The sequence below is a fragment of the Salarias fasciatus genome, chromosome 13, assembly GCF_902148845.1.
Source record: "Salarias fasciatus chromosome 13, fSalaFa1.1, whole genome shotgun sequence".
NCBI lineage: Eukaryota > Metazoa > Chordata > Actinopteri > Blenniiformes > Blenniidae > Salarias > Salarias fasciatus.
The window spans coordinates 10,424,499-10,440,577 of NC_043757.1; the positions used below are offsets into that span (position 1 = coordinate 10,424,499).

General features: G+C 43.3%; 1 protein-coding gene across 2 annotated transcripts; it reads left to right on the plus strand.

Moving 5' to 3' along the window:
- The first annotated feature begins 8,673 nt into the window (after positions 1-8,673).
- mlh1 (mutL homolog 1, colon cancer, nonpolyposis type 2 (E. coli)) lies at positions 8,674-15,285 on the plus strand. 2 transcript variants are annotated; one of them, XM_030106205.1, is made up of 19 exons: positions 8,674-8,880; positions 9,052-9,142; positions 9,290-9,388; positions 9,849-9,922; positions 10,012-10,084; positions 10,160-10,251; positions 10,332-10,374; positions 10,508-10,596; positions 10,693-10,805; positions 10,888-10,981; positions 11,079-11,232; positions 11,652-11,998; positions 13,132-13,289; positions 13,459-13,567; positions 13,644-13,707; positions 14,242-14,406; positions 14,478-14,570; positions 14,650-14,760; positions 14,842-15,285. In XM_030106205.1, the coding sequence occupies exons 1-19, from the start codon at positions 8,774-8,776 to the stop codon at positions 14,995-14,997; spliced, it is 2,232 nt and encodes a 743-aa protein (XP_029962065.1). In that variant the 5' UTR covers positions 8,674-8,773; the 3' UTR covers positions 14,998-15,285. The 2 variants fall into 2 exon arrangements, with proteins under 2 accessions (XP_029962065.1, XP_029962068.1); XM_030106208.1 differs by having other exon boundaries at positions 13,135-13,289.
- Positions 15,286-16,079: the final 794 nt, after the last annotated feature.

Genomic DNA, 16,079 nt, shown 5'->3' on the forward strand with positions numbered 1-16,079 from the left:
ACTCTTAAAATGCAGAAAATTTCCAACATGCACCTCACAGCAGCATGCAGATGTCAGTGCAAAGGGGAAAAACCCCTTCAAACAGGAAGAGGCTTGACGTGAGCCACAGTGAGGGGTGGCAGCCGTGTGCCTCCGTCGGCGAGGCGTGGCGAGGCAGGGCAAGGCAAATGTATTTATGTCACAACAATTAGACGCAAGGCGATTCACAGTGCTTTACAAAGAAAAAGAAGAAATACATTCAAACAAAGCGGTTAAGAAGGGCATAAAGAAGAACAATAAAAGTAAAAGCTTTATTAAGACAAAGGTAATAAAATAAGTAAAATCTATTGTTTAATGGAAAGCCGAATCATATTTTAAAGGAAACGAGTTTGTTCCACAGGTGACGAGTGTTACTTAAAGCTGCTTCACCTTGTTTCTTCTGACTCTGGGAACATTTAGTAAACCTCCTCCTGAACACCTCAGGGGTCTGGATGTCTCATATTGGACTTGTAAATCTGAGATATATTTAGGTGTGTGATCATTCAAAGCTTTATAGACCCGAAGTAAGATTTTAAAGTCAGTCCTTTGACACAGAGAGCAGCGTGGCTCTTTAGCTCCTCTTTAGTGGCTCTCTGAAGGTTTCAGAAAATAATTTCTCAACTGTTACACTGAGACTGGTTCTAGATGGGTTTCAGACATCCAAATCAAACATGAAACCAACTTCCCCCCTCCAAAAAATAAATGGGATGTTTTAATTTCATTTTAGAAATTAAAAACAAACAAACAAACAAACAAACAAACATTTGCGTAGCCATGCAACATAAACAGAGACCGAAGCAAAGCCCTGCAAAGGTTTTGATATTTTTGGCAAACTCTTTCACAAAATCTGGGGTAGATTACTAATGTAACTCGATTCAATTTGCATTGAGAAATCTCTCAGACCGATGAGATAGGGGGTTAAACATTGAGCTGATCCGTAGAATAGGAAAGCCTGAAGCCTGATCCTAAAAGTACAAACTGTACTGGCTCCCCTTCCTATTCTACTTTTGTTAACTTTGGAAACCTCCAATTTCAGATGTAATTCGTAATCCTTCATTTCGCATGTTCTTCCTGTGCCTACGTAGATATTCTTCCTGAGAAGTCCAGCTGGCATTGCTCAAGTCACACATTGTAGTTTGAATGTGTGTGGGTGACTGTTTGTCTCAGTGTGTTGGGCCTGAGAAAGATTCTGACCTTCTAGATTCCCTGGACACAGAGAGGGTGTTGAAAATGAATGGCTCTTTCTGTTACTGTTTGGTGCAAAGTATTAACAAATGTTTGTCTTTATAGATTACCATAATTTTTTTATGGAGTGCCATAATGGAGAAATTGACATTTTAATTTCGCCCCAAGTATTGTGCATGAAATTACTTGCACAAACTGAGTGTTTTTTTTTTTTTTTTTCATTTTAGTGGAATATCAACATCCAAGTGGCTGTTACAGTGCTGCACACTGATCAGACTGACAAACCTAGGAGCCTGGAAATGAAAAACTCCAGACACAAGCAGCTTGATTGGCATCCTGAACAATGAGAATTAGGCATCATGGAGAACTGTGAAGGAGAACTCAGTGCAGTGACAAGTTTGAAGCTTATAGACTTAGAACCAGGAGTCTATTCTTACTCTGCATCCTGCGTTCGTGTGAAGAAACAATGTTTACAGTGAGTTCAGAGTGACTTGTGGAGATTGCCCCAGAAAATTGACTGTATTCTCTATTCTACTGACTACTGATGGACTACCCATTGCTAATCAACAAAGCAGATTATTTTTGACCTTTGAGGACTGCTCATTGTCTCTTGCCCCTCGACTGTGTTTGTGTATTTGTGCTGGACTTCTTCCATGCTATCAGCACTGTGAGCTCCTGGAGTTTTCTGACTGCTCGTCGTAGAAAGGCTATATACGAAGGGTCACACACTGTTTTTGTCAAAGTTTTTGTTTGCATGGTAACAAGTTTCTGCCACAGGAGTAGTGCTTCAGCTCTTTTTTTGCACAATGTTTGCTGACAGTTTGTTCTCAGATTGGTTGTCATGGCTTTTCTCTAACGGTGCTTTATTTGTTTCCATATAAAACTTGAAAGAGGAGACGTAAAGTCATCATGATAATAGACACAGAGCTCCAGAACTCCTATTCTTGTGGAATATTACAATTTCATTCTAAAGTGGAACATGAAACTTTGAATTTATTTTTCCAATAAACAATATTTTGCTTGCATAAACACACACACACACACACACACACTTGCCTTTGGAAACCTCCATGACTGTTTAACCTCACCTCAATGTATGACTAAATGTAATCCCGTGGCTGCTGAAGTGTGTGTGTGTGTGTGTGTGTTCTTATGTGTGTGCATATCAACACAGTTTCACTCCAAATATGAACAAGAGTCGCATTGAAGCAGCTGTCTGAAATATTATATCACAGAGTAAACTGTGGTGTTTTATGGCCGTATAACACTGATAAGATTATTACCAGACTGAAATAAGTATTACAAAGATCACCCTGCCACTCTTTGACACAGGTGCAGTTATGCAAACAAAAGAATGAAATCTCACTAAGACGCTGGGAGTAAACCTGGCAGCCTGCAGAAATAAACCTCTTCCCCTCCCAACACTTTTTCTTTTGTTTCTTTTTATGTTGCAATGCCAATCTCTTCCGCACAAAATTTACATTTCGCCAAAATGTAACCTCATCAGACCGGATATTGCTTATCTTTCCTTTGTGATTTAGCGCGAGAGTGCTCATGTGCCAATCTAGCCCAGAACTTCGAAGCCACTCACTCACCTCGGATGTCTGGGACAGACTGTGTTTTGTTAAACCTTTAAAGGAGAGAGAGAGACAGGGGAGGAAACCAGTGAGGTTCCTTTAAGGGTTGCCTCCTTACTCCAAACCTAAAATAGCTATGTCAGGAGGACAGAACTGGATCTGATGTAACTAAACCGGAGGAAGTGAGGCAACGGAGCTGCTCAAGTGAAGACTTGAAGACAATCCCTCATTGTTTCCTTCAGGCACCACCCAAGGCACACAGAGGAGAATTCAGAATATTAACATAAGAATCAATGTTCATCATGTTCATATATAGTTGCTGAACTGCATACCAGCGAGGATCATTCACCGCTACACTGCTTTACCCTGCGTAACTCTTGTAAAGGCACATTCTTTGAAATCCCTTCTGGCTTTGTGACTGACAGCGATGATTATGAAACATGAAGTTGACTAAACTTTCTCCCAGGACTGCAACTTTCCCACTTCACAAAACAGTACCAGGAATGCAGGAGTCACTCCATCAGTTGGAATATGCAGTAATACAATGTGAGCTCAAAGCACTGAGGGTGAAGGCTGTGTCTATTGTTGCAAACGCATCGCTGAGTAGATTAAAATAAACTGATACCAAAAGGCCGCAGAGCTAATCTGAGGTTTGTTTGAAGTCTATGTACTTCATACTTTGTGACTGGTGGACTGTGACAGACACAAGGTCACATTTGTGAGATTTAACTGTAAATACTACACACATTAATGTTAAGGCTTTCTTTACTGAGAGTAACATATGCCCAAAGAAAGACAAGAATCACAAGGAAGACATTTAACAGTGCGGCTTGAAGAGGCACTGAGCTGCAACACCTTTCTATCATGACATGTTGGCACACAGATTCCATAATAATAACTTCAGCTTTGCAGGGCTGGATGATGAGCATTAACGGTAGAATTACTTTTTTTCTGCTTTAAAGTAATAACTGACTATAAAATACTATTAAAGTGTGCCTGAGAGCTAAGAGCTTAGGTTTAATTGAAGAGGTGGGGCTGGAATGGAAAGTATTATTATTTTTTTAATGACAGTATCTGCTTGTCTAAACCTATCATGATTATGGTCACACCACCAACAGGTGGCCAAATATGGCCTTACTGGCTGGCTGGGCTATACTGGACAATTTCAGCCAAAAAAAAAAATTGTTGGATGTACAGTATGTTGATGATTTCCACTGACACTCTCCAGTATTCACACACACTTTACTCAAGTAAGTTCCAACACAGCCAGCTTAAAGTACTGGAGTTTAAGTAAACGTCCTTCATGTGAAAGTTCTGCTTGAGTATATATATTGAGGTATTATCAGAAAACAGCAGTCTGAGTACTGGTGTATTCTTTGAACTACCATTTATACTTTAGTCAGCCGGTTCACTGCCTAAACAGGAAATACTGAAGTTAAATAAAAGTGTATTCAGAAATTGAAATGCATCCAAATGTCTGATGATTTGTTGTCTTTCATCAGGTTGTTCGGTGGATTCCCGTAGCTTTTATGTTCATCCAGGAAAGTGTGTGTTCATCTTTTGTTGATAACTGTTTGTGCTGATAAAGCGAGAGTGGCAGGGGGGGAGATTTTCACCGGAGGAGGAAAAAGGATGGGAGGACAAAGGGAGCAGGAAGAGCGGCAGCTGTAACATCTATTTCCGCGGTTTCGCTTGATGGAGGCGGCTGGGAAGTCCTGGCAGGTCTCGAGGCGGTGAGATTACCTCGAGAGACGGGGACGGTTAAACTTAAAGGGGATGATGAATGGATGGGATGGTTTGATTGAAAAGTGAAAGAAAGCTGATTCAATCTGAGTTTACATCAGAATTTGGGGAAAGCCCGTCTCCTCTATATCCGTCACCTAGAAAGGCCGTGACAAATTCCTCAGGCGACTGTATTCCAACAACATTTTGTGTCTCTAAGTGATACTGGAGCACCCTTCGGCTCTCCCCCGTCGCTCTTCGGGAGGCCGTGGGCGTCCGGCCGCACATCATCACCTCGCTGGTGAAGAAAAGGAGCGGACATAAACACGCGGGTGACACAAAGCCGCGGCGGCAGAAACAACGGGCCGTTGTCAGGGAGGAATGCGGAGACGCACAGCGGCAGGAAGGTGTGGAATGGCTCCAGGTCGAGTGTGGTGACAGTGGAGGTTTATTTATACTGAATTTAAAACGTTTGTAAGGTGCGGAGAAGGGGTTGAAGAGGTGTACAGCATCGTACACTCTCGCCTCATCGTCCAAAAACAAGTATTTGATTTATTTGTTTTATTGTGTGTTTCACTCTGGTACAACTCTAAAGAAAAAAAAATACTCAACAGCTGAAGTGTAAAGGAAAATAATGTTTTGCTGTGACTGGGTGGAGAAGTACCCATTTCCTCTTTCCAGCATTAAAGATGATCTGTCATGACACAGAGGTATTTATCACATTCGCATGAAGCTTCTCTGTATTTGTCTTTGGCAGGCTGCTACAGGAGTGGCAGCAAACACACACAACTGTAACCATTCAATGCTACCGTGTTACAGAATATACAGGAGGAGAGAAAAAGCCTGAAGGAAAACGTTGAAAAATCACAAAACCAGCCGGCTCTTTACTGGACATCAGACTGAAGGATTCCTCTGTTAACTTGCTTACCTCAGTGTCTTATTTTAGAGCTCTTTCCACCTCCATTGTATTCTATCCTATGGCACATCCTGCAGCTGAAGCACATACAGGAATGTCCTGGACACACACACACACACACTTTTGTCCCTGGCTGAAATCATTTCCCTCTCGGTACGTCTCGGATGTACAGACACAACAGTGTGTCCCTGATGGGAGAGGTGGAGCCACTTCAACAAGAACCGAACGCCCTGCAGAGTGAGGTACAGCAAACATATGGAGCGCTGCACAGTTTCTATGTGGAACATGTGGATGACTTCATACTGATGTCAGGACCAATCTTGTGGGTGAGCCGCAAGATTCAGCAGCAGAGAAAGCCTCCAGAGTCCTGAATGGACAAATCGCCCTGCAACATATCTGTCATTTGTCAGCAATTGCTCAGCTGACTTCCATTCATGCTTTCAGTGGCCTTTCAGGTTGTTCTTTTGTGCACGCTGTTTGCCTTCGCCTGTGGTTAACCGGTACGTTGCGCTAAAGCTGTGCTGGCAAACCCTCAATCAAAAGCAAAAGCAGCTCAACAAGCTGCCGAACTGAGCCGTGCCAAGAAATGCGTGAGCTTGTACTTCTGCGTAAAACGTGGTTTACGTTACACAGGAACACCCTGCCGCACACCGGGCTGAAGAATGTGATACAATGTCCAAAATAAAGAAGAATGGAGGAGTCAAAAATATTATGTTACTGCCTGAGAGAGCGAGCTCGGCCGGGTTCTCACCTTTACCGAAACTTCAACAAAAGCTTTGTGAAGTTCAGAACAGAAGTCACATTTGGTTTGATGATTTGGGTTTTCACAGTTCTCCAGGCTACAATAATCTTCCACCAAATAGATCAGCACCACTTAAAGTAATTGGCAGATACACGTGCTTCTGGATACACACATCTTTCAGCTGTTATCATAGCATCTGATACACAGTGAATCATGACTGCAGATTAATTCTTAATGCGATGTGGTATGAGCTCGTGCGACCTCCGCAGCACCTGCTCTCTTGCGTTTATTTGTTTTTACTTGCAGGTGTTTGAGGACCGTGTTCTCACAGCTATTAACGAATTCAGGTTGGACCGCATTGAGACACCCCGCCTGCCCAAAATTCAAACAGCGCCACTCCCCGGATGGCCTGTGCTCAGCGTTTCATTCTGTTGATGTCATTCTCCCTGAGGCCAAAATTTTGCAACCTAGCAACATAAATGTGGTACTTTCTGTAATAATGACATATGCACCGCAGACTGTTCTCATTTTGAAATAATATGTCTGGGAAACTTTTTTTTTTTTTTTTTTTTTGGTCTTGCAGATTGTGAACTACCTCAGTTTTAGCAAACCTTCTCTCGATGGACATGTGGCTGTGTGAGGAATGCAGACGTGCATGTGCTTTGGCCAAGTGTGAGCACAGCTGGAGATTACAGTGAAACCTTCTTAAGTCAATATTCCAAGGAAGGAAGGAAAAACAGCACGACGAACAGTTTCTGATTTTTTTCAGCCTATGATGTCAACGGTGTCACGTTTGGGACACAAGCTGCTTTGTTATGTCATCTCCCTAAAAAAAACCTGATGAATACATTCAGACTTTCCAGCACTGGAAACCCAACAAAGGCAACAAGCAATGCACTGACAATCCCTTTACCCTTTCCTGAACCTTTCAAGAATGATAGGAACTTTTTCACGCCTACCAAAATACAAATGAAGAATTTGCCAATCAAAATGTGAAAGGTCCAGTGTCCACCTTTGTGGCTGTTGGGTTTGGTATTATTGTATAACTTAACATCAACAGTGCAACATTATACATATATACATATTCTAATTTTATAATTGATTTTATTTGTGTTTGAAATGACTGGAGAAAAATCATTCAGTAGAAAATTTTAATGGGATAGCAATGACGTATTTCCCAAATGTTTCTCCCCAGGTACACTCATTGTCCAGACTTGCTCCAGAAAGTGTCTTAACCTGGTTTTGTTTGAATTGTACAGATCTAAGTTTTGACGTCAGAACAGACAAAACCTCGGGCTCCTCCTGTGATCCCCAGTGCTCCACAAGTGGAGTCCTGATCCAAGGATGGGAATCTCTGCCAGAGGGGAAATTTCCCAAGATCTCATACATTTTTCCTGAAGTCATCTTACCCTTCGAGTCAAGGAAAATCCCTGAAAATCATGTTTCACTTCACCCAGATACATCATACATGCTGTGTTTCCATGTCTTCCGAGGACATTACTTTGAGTTCCTCATGATTCTAAAGTCAGCTGTAAGTATTTTTTTCCATAAAGCTTACCTTTTCCAAGACCCAACTTTAACCTCACCTTAACCTTATTCTGACCACACCTTCATGTGCAGTCAGGACAAGAACACACACACACAGATAGCAACAGGATTACATTTAGTCATACCATTGCCATTCACCAAAGGCTATCATGATTAAGGTTGATTTCTTAAAGTGGTGTCAGTATTTAACAAGCCCCAAGTCAGTGTGATTAATGTTCATGAGCATGGTGGGGGGCCCACAGGCACATTTTTGTGCAAGCGTTTATGCAAGTGCATAAATGTTTTTAGAAAAAATAGATTTAAAGTTGAATATTGTACTTTTGTTTGAAGATGTATCATTCCATGAGAAGAGAGGAATTTTTTGTAACATTGTTTATGTTTAATATCACATATTCATTTTGCTATCAAAACTAATGTTAGACTGTATAGTTGTATTTTTGTATTTTTTCATCAAAATGTAATTTTTCATGATGGACAGTGCTGTATTCGACAAAAAGAAAAAAAAAATCACATTAAAAATTGTTTTTTTTTAATTTCTCAAACATCACCCTGACCTTTTTTAACTCTGCGTGGCGCTGTACTGTAATGTTAGAAAAATTAACCACGAAGAAGACTTTCAGCCAATGACGTTGAACTTCCGGCCGGATTTCCTCAAGCCCCGCCCCGCGTCTTCTCCCCGCGTAGTGACCAAAGATCGTTTATAAATAAAACCATGTATCACTCCATAACAATAATACGAGGCCGCACATATTAAATGACGCCTTCTTATTGAAACCCAAAATTACAACATACAATGAAAATAAGGCCATCTAAATACATTTAATTTCTTTAAATCCGGTTTTCCATTTAATTTCTTTGAACTGGGAAAGTTGTTGAATTGACATGGTGACTGTAACTGTGCTCTGATATTTTATTTCAGCGGAGTGGGATGTCGTCTTGTTTTCCGGCTCTACTCACATGCATGCTGGAACTCTTGCATGAGAGGATTTTTCCCATTTTTGTAGCCTTGGATATAGATTTTATTTTACATGCACCCGAAGTCCCAGCTGTCAGCTCACTGGAGACATGGCGGGAGTGATCCGGAGGCTCGACGAGACTGTTGTGAATCGTATCGCGGCGGGAGAAGTTATCCAGCGTCCCGCGAACGCTGTCAAGGAGATGATTGAAAACTGGTGCGTGAGGAAAGACAACAGAGATCTTAAAAAAAAAAGCACGAGAACAGTGATGATACTAATAAAGTGTGTTTGACCATTGTTATGACTGTTAACAGTAAATCCGGAGACACCTGCTGCAGACCGGTGTGTTTGCGCACTAATGACACTTAATGTTCTTACTTTTTTCAGTTTAGATGCAAAGTCCACCAACATCCAGGTGACTGTGAAAGATGGGGGACTGAAGCTCCTGCAGATTCAGGACAATGGCACAGGCATCAGGGTGGGTGACAGAGAGGGTCCCTCCTGTTTTGTTGAGGGACTGCACTGTGCTTATCATTTGTGATCAAAACCACACAATTCCAACATGATGTCTGCTTTTTAGATTAGCTGTCAGTTCTTCTGACTGAGATTCCTTCCTCTGGCGCAGAAAGAAGATATGGAGATTGTCTGCGAAAGGTTTACTACCAGCAAACTCCAGACGTTTGAGGACCTCTCAGGGATTGCAACCTATGGATTCAGAGGAGAGGTGAGTGGAGATACTGTCTGAAGTCTTAATGACACCAGGACATAAAGATACGGATTAGTGTCGTTAATCCTCCTTCACACACAGTTGTTCTCAAGCTTGGATCACAGGGGTGCAGCTTCTGGAGGGGATGAGGTGGTTGTGGTTGTCATTGATAAGAATAGGATGTTATTTTTCATTGGTCCAAACTGGTCCTTTGTCTTGGTGAGCAGTAAGTCATTCAGTTTAAAGAAAACATGCTTACTGTGAGCAGCTTGTTTATGTTTTCATGTTTGTGTGACAACTTACAACATGCAAATTTGCAAATAAATAACATGAGGTGGGTGGGGAGGTTGAGTAAGGTTTGCCCATCCTTCTCCTGAGAAAGTGTCATTTTATTTCTATTGCATGTATTATTTTTGACTCCCAGCCTTGCTTTGTTATCAGCCTTTATGTGTTAAAACTCAGTGCTTTGTGTCTGCAGGCTCTTGCCAGTATAAGCCATGTTGCCCATGTGACCATAACCACCAAGACCGCTGATGCCAAGTGTGCTTACAGGTATGATTTCATCTTAAACCTTACATGTGCAAACTAATCCATGTGATTGCTCTGTAATGAAACAAACCCCTCTTTGTGTTTTCTTCCAGAGCCAACTACAGCGATGGCAAACTGAAAGGGCCTCCAAAACCATGTGCTGGGAACCAGGGGACACAGATACTGGTGAGTGCTGTAAAGACAGTAACTGTACCAGGGAGTGGACTGATGCTGAGTAGCGGCTGCCGTGTTTCTCCGCAGGTGGAGGATCTTTTCTATAACGTCTCCACCAGGAGGAAAGCTTTAAAGAGCCCGAGTGATGAATACTCCAGGATCGTTGAGGTGGTCAGCAGGTCTGGACTTTGCCCCGATGTGTTTTCATGGCTTCTGGATGTGAGGATGTGTGTTCAAGTGTTTTGTTTTTCTTTCAAAGGTATGCCATTCACAATTCAGGAAAAAGCTTCTCTGTTAAAAAGGTGAGACGTAGATTGTTTTTGAGCAAGAAAACACTTCTGCAGAAACATTTCACTTAAATTTCTTTGCGCAGACAGAAATCATGAACCTTTTCCACTTTAATCCTTTGATGCTTCACTTTCTCGCCTTCTCCAGCAAGGAGAGACTGTAGCAGACGTGAGGACTCTGCCCAACGCGTCTGTGGTGGATAACATCCGGGGAGTTTTTGGCAACGCCGTCAGCAGGTGCTCCTGAAAATATGCTTTGAAGAAGCCTGCTCCTCTGTTAGCGGTTATCAGCTCACAGCTCACCGCACCGCCGGCTCTGCGGCATGTTCCCAGGGAGCTGATCGAGGTGGGCTGCGAGGATCAGAAGCTGGCCTACAAGATGAAAGGCTACATCTCCAACGCAAACTACTCCGTCAAGAAATGCATCCTGATCCTCTTCATCAACCGTACGCGTCTCGTGACACCGGCTGCAGAGCGGCGTACGGTGACCTCTGTGCTGAGCTGCCGTTGTGATCTGTGATGTCTCAGATCGCCTGGTGGAGTCGAGCGCGTTGAAGAAGGCAGTGGAGACGGTCTACGCCGCGTACCTCCCTAAGAACACACACCCCTTCCTGTACCTCAGGTAACTCGCAGTGGATTCATGTTTCTTTTTCTTTTTTTTTTTTGCATTGGTTCAATCATATTTCTGTTTATTTTATGTTTATGTTTCCACGGTGCAGCTTAGAAATCGCCCCGCAGAACGTAGACGTGAACGTTCACCCCACGAAGCACGAGGTGCACTTCTTACACGAGGACAGCGTCATAGAGAGCGTCCAGAAGCACATCGAGAGCAAACTGCTGGGCTCCAACTCCTCACGCACATATTTCACTCAGGTATGATCACATCTCTGCATTTTCAATACAGTAGAGTTAGAATAATGTCACTGTGTTTCTGCAGAGATAGATTAAATTCGACTCTTCATTATGGGTTTAGTTGCAAAGATAAATAGACACAGAGTGCAGGAAGGAGGCATCTGTTTGGTTTGGAGCAGACGCTCCTATAATAACAACTGGTTGAATCAACAGAATCGTGCGTCTGTATTGTAGTTGTTTGCCCAGAACATCGGAGTACAACTATGTTATTACAGCACGCTAATTCACTCTCAGTTCGTCCAAAAGGTAAAGATGCTGAAGTATTGTTAAGGTCAGGGGGTCACATAGGCTGAAATTCTACATCGTAAGTAAATACTGAGGCACATGTATTGCAAAAACACATTTTTGATTTGTTCCATTTGAAATGGCGACACCTGCAGACGCTGCTTCCTGGACTGTCGGTCTCCGGCGGCTCTGAGGTCAAGACCTCCGGCGCCACGGCGGAGCCGAGCGAGCGAGTCTACGCTCATCAGATGGTGAGGACCGACTGCCGCGCACAGAAGCTGGACGCCTTCCTCCAGCCTAAAGAGAAGCCGCCGCCGCCGCCGCCGCCGCCGCCGCCGGAACCAGCCGGTCCCAGCAGCAGCAGGGAGATGGAGACGGAGACCCGGACTGTGGAGGTGGACGACGCCGACGACATGGAGATGCTGGAGGCGCTGGCCGCGCAGGAAGAAGCGGCGCCCGAGGGCGGGGAGGACCTCAGCGCCGGCGCGCCCGACATTCAGAGGTGAGGGATTTATCATCAGCGCACGTTTTAAATGTGGGTGAGTCAGAATGAGAAGGTGAGTCATTGTCTTGATGAGTAACCCTGACAGGCTGATCTGGATGATGATTGACTCCTCGCAGCGAGCGGTCTGAACATTGACCTGCGGCGCAGGAGTTGGGTAAGAGGGCAAGAAGAGGAATGTCAGAGTAAACATGACCATCCTGAGGGCCAATAAATAAAAAATGCCCTGCTGTGTGTATCTCTGACAGGCAGATCATGGATTCGCCTCTCAGGGTTTCACAGTGGTTCATGTTAAGGATATGTGCTCCTGTTTGCTCAGTTTTGGAATCCAGATTTTCATTTCTCTCACAAAACAAGTTAAATTACTTTGAAGATTTTGATGCTTATCTGAAATCTTCACCTGGCCTGATGATTTTCAATGATATTCAGATTTTATGAGCTGTGCCTGTTGAAGCTCGTCAGGTTTGAGGTTTAGAGGTGAATCACCTTCAGAAGCTTCATGATACAACTAAATGTTCGAAAATCTTAATGACTGAGGAGTTTCACATAGAAAGTCTAGACTACGCTATCAGACTATTACTAAAACTAACACTTGATTCATAAACAGTCTGGAGGTTTAAGTACTTCAAATGAGTGAAAAACTGCCCACATATTGATGTTGTTGGTCATATGACCTTAAACATGACTTAATTTGAATTTTAATGTTGCTCTGTGACAGGTTGGTGTGTAAGTTTATAATTTTTCTGAAATGTTTTTGAGTTCAACATCAGGCTCCTTACCTGTGGGTTTCTGCTGCCCCCTGGTGGCCGTCAGTAACTCCTGCTTCCCTTTCGCCCAGCTGCTTTTACGCCTTCATGGCAAGACAAGAAATATCTGCCGCTCGTTAAAGTTTTCACAACCTCATCAGTTCTGCAGTGTGTCCGCTGTAAAGTCGCCGTAAGCTGCACAGCAGGCCTGACACCTGTGTGTGTGTGTGTGTGTGTGTGTGTGTGTGTGTGTGTGTGTGTGTGTGTGTGTGTGTGTGTGTGTGTGTGTGTGTGTGTGTGTGTGTGTGTGTGTGTGTGTGTGTGTGTGTGTGTGTGTGTGTGTGCGTGCGTGCGTGCGTGTGTGTGTGCGTGTGTGCTGCCATGAAGCAGGAAGCGACCCAGGAAAGATCACACAGAGGAGCAGCAGCCGCTGGAGGAGGGGAAAGACGAAGACCTGACAGCCGCAGACGCATCCAAACGACGAGTGATCAAACTGACCAGCATCAAAGAGCTGAGAGCCGAGATAACGGAGAACACACACAAAGGTCACAACACTTCGTCCTGGACACACACACACACACACACACAGTAAATCTCATTCCTACAAACATTTACACCATGATAATGTCTCATCTTATGATAGACAGGAACCCCAGATTTTTCTGCAGAGATCTATTTTTTTGGATCTTACTGGTTTTTCTCTTGGCTCCTCAGGTCTTCAGGAAATGCTGCAGAACCACTCGTTCGTAGGTTGCGTTAACCCGCAGTGGACTCTGGTCCAACATCACACCAAACTGTACCTTCTCAACACCAGCAAGCTCAGGTCAGCCTGCAGCAAACACACCTGCTGTCTCAACCTGCCGAGCTGCGCCTCATTTCTTCTGATTTCTCCGCCACAGCCAGGAGCTTTTCTACCAAATACTCATCTACGACTTTGGGAACTTCGGTGTCCTCAGACTGTCTGTAAGTTGCTTCATTTCTTGTCTGGATATAAATCCTGTGTTTTTCCTAAATGATCAGTATATGGTGGAGGATACAGACGGGAATGTAAAATAACATGCAGTGTTCCAGTTTACCACAATATTTATGAACCACACAGCAGTCTGTGTTCACACTGTGTAACAGGGCCCGGGGGAAAAATACTCTAAAATACTCTAGTTCTGATTATTCTTGCTTAACAGGAATTAATTTGAATATTATTGATCACGATGGAAGCAAACGGATATTAAACAAAAGCAGAGGACATAATGTAGCAAATCCAAAACAAAGGTTCATTTCAAAAGACCAGGGAGGTATTTTGTTATTTACCTGACAGTTTCGGCATTTGAGATCGACACAGCCTCCATCCTAAATATAAGTTGATGAATTCCATACTTTGTGTGGGAATGTTTGGACGCACTTGATTATAAATGAGGCCCCGGATCTTCAGAGCCGTGACTGAAGAACTACCACCAGATAATCTTATTTTGAGGTTTTCCGTCCTCTCTGTCTGTCCAGACCCCGGCTCCTCTCTACGACCTGGCCATGCTGGCCCTGGACTCCGAGGAGAGCGGCTGGTCGGAGGACGACGGCCCGAAAGAAGGACTGGCTCAGTACATCGTGGACTTCCTGAAAAAGAAAGCGGAAATGCTGGAGGACTACTTCTCCATAGAGATCGACCAGGTCAGCAGAGACCGTCGAACCTTCAGTGAGCTCCGTTTCTTCACGTGACCGAAACCTTCCACTTCTCACAGGAGGGGAATCTAACGGGCCTGCCGCTGCTCCTGGACAAGTACAGCCCGGTCATGGAGGGTCTGCCCATGTTCATCCTGCGCCTGGCCACTGAGGTGAAGGCCCCGGCCTCGTTTCCACTCTGCCAACAGAAACGGTCCGCTGAAGGCCCCCTGTGTGGTTTTTGCTGTACAGGTGAACTGGGACAACGAGAAGGACTGCTTCAGAGACTTCAGCAGAGAGTGCAGCTCGTTCTACTCCATCAGGAAGCAGTACATCCTGGACGCAGAGCCGGGAGAGGAGCAGGTGCAAACGCTTCGCGTTTCTTACCAGGACTAAAAGACTGAAAAAAAACCCCCAAACTAACGAGCGTGAGGTCTGTTTCAGGATGCCGAGGTGAACTCCTGGCGGTGGAAAGTTGAGCACGTCATCTTCAAAGCGTTCCGAACCCTCTTCAGTCCTCCGAAGAGCTTCAGCGAGGACGGCGCCGTGCTGCAGATCGCCAACCTGCCCGACCTCTACAAGGTGTTCGAGAGGTGTTAATGTGACTGAATGCCAACGCCGCTCCCTTAGATTTCATGTGAGAGTTTTCTGTAAATAAATATTTTGTAAAAAAAATAAATCAAGACTTGAGACCGGTGCTTTATGAGTGGAAAAGTCCCGTTCTGAGTGGCCTACTTCCACATGCCAAGGCTCCACATGGTTTTCTAAAAGTAAAACTCTGGACATGAAGCCAGGAAAAAGAAAAATTGGGTCACGAGTCCCACGACGACACCCGAAATGTGCCAACATCATGCGCTCAGCTTTAATTACTCCTATACTGTATTCCCCCATGTCAGCTGCGGACCTAGACAGAACTGACGGTGCCAGATAAAGACCAAGAATGAAGAATCTTTTACCAATAAGTAAGAGATTTTGTGACACTTCAACTAAAATAGAATTAATTAATCTCAATAAAATATCTCTAAACTGTGAAAAAAGGTTTGCATCATCTAAGAACTACAAATGAGAAAAACACACTGGTGGATTCCAATTAATTTGAAACTGCATCAAGACATTTGTCTTAATTAAAATGTCACCATCAAAGGTTTCCTCAGCTTTCTGCTTATGAAAACAAGTATTAGTGCATCAATGATGAAGGAAATATTAAAAAAAAAACAATTGTAGGTAATATGAGATCATGTGTCCAACCACTTTTTTGGAAAATATTGTGAGCAACAGTAAGAAAATAAGATGTAAAATTCTATCATAACATGGAACCTATAAGTGCATCTCAATACATTAAAATTTTGAACTGAAATTAATTTGATAAGTTACAACACTGAATAAAAAGAAACATCTTTTAATCTATTTAGTTTTTGAACATTATCCACTGGTTTCTGTGTTTTTTTAAATAAGATACTATCATTTTTACAACTAAAGAGCTAATATAATAAAGAATAATCCAAAAATGTCTGAAATATTTAAATTTATGCACTAATTTTGCATCAGAATTTTAAGTTTGCTTTTCTTTTCATGTTTCCACTGGGCCACCAGGTGGCAGTGTTGCATCATTTGACTTTATCAGGCTGAATCAACAAACTGAACCATTATCAGACTGAATTTGTGATTTAAACAAAAAAAAA

What these genes read in the sequence shown, in the direction of transcription:
- mlh1 (XM_030106205.1), top strand. Translation starts at nt 8,774, where the DNA reads ATGGCGGGAGTGATCCGGAGGCTCGACGAGACTGTTGTGAATCGTATC. An exon ending in CACGCACATATTTCACTCAG is followed by an intron (nt 11,233 to 11,651) that starts GTATGATCACAT and finishes CGACACCTGCAG; the next exon opens with ACGCTGCTTCCTGGACTGTC. An exon ending in TCTCCATAGAGATCGACCAG is followed by an intron (nt 14,407 to 14,477) that starts GTCAGCAGAGAC and finishes CACTTCTCACAG; the next exon opens with GAGGGGAATCTAACGGGCCT.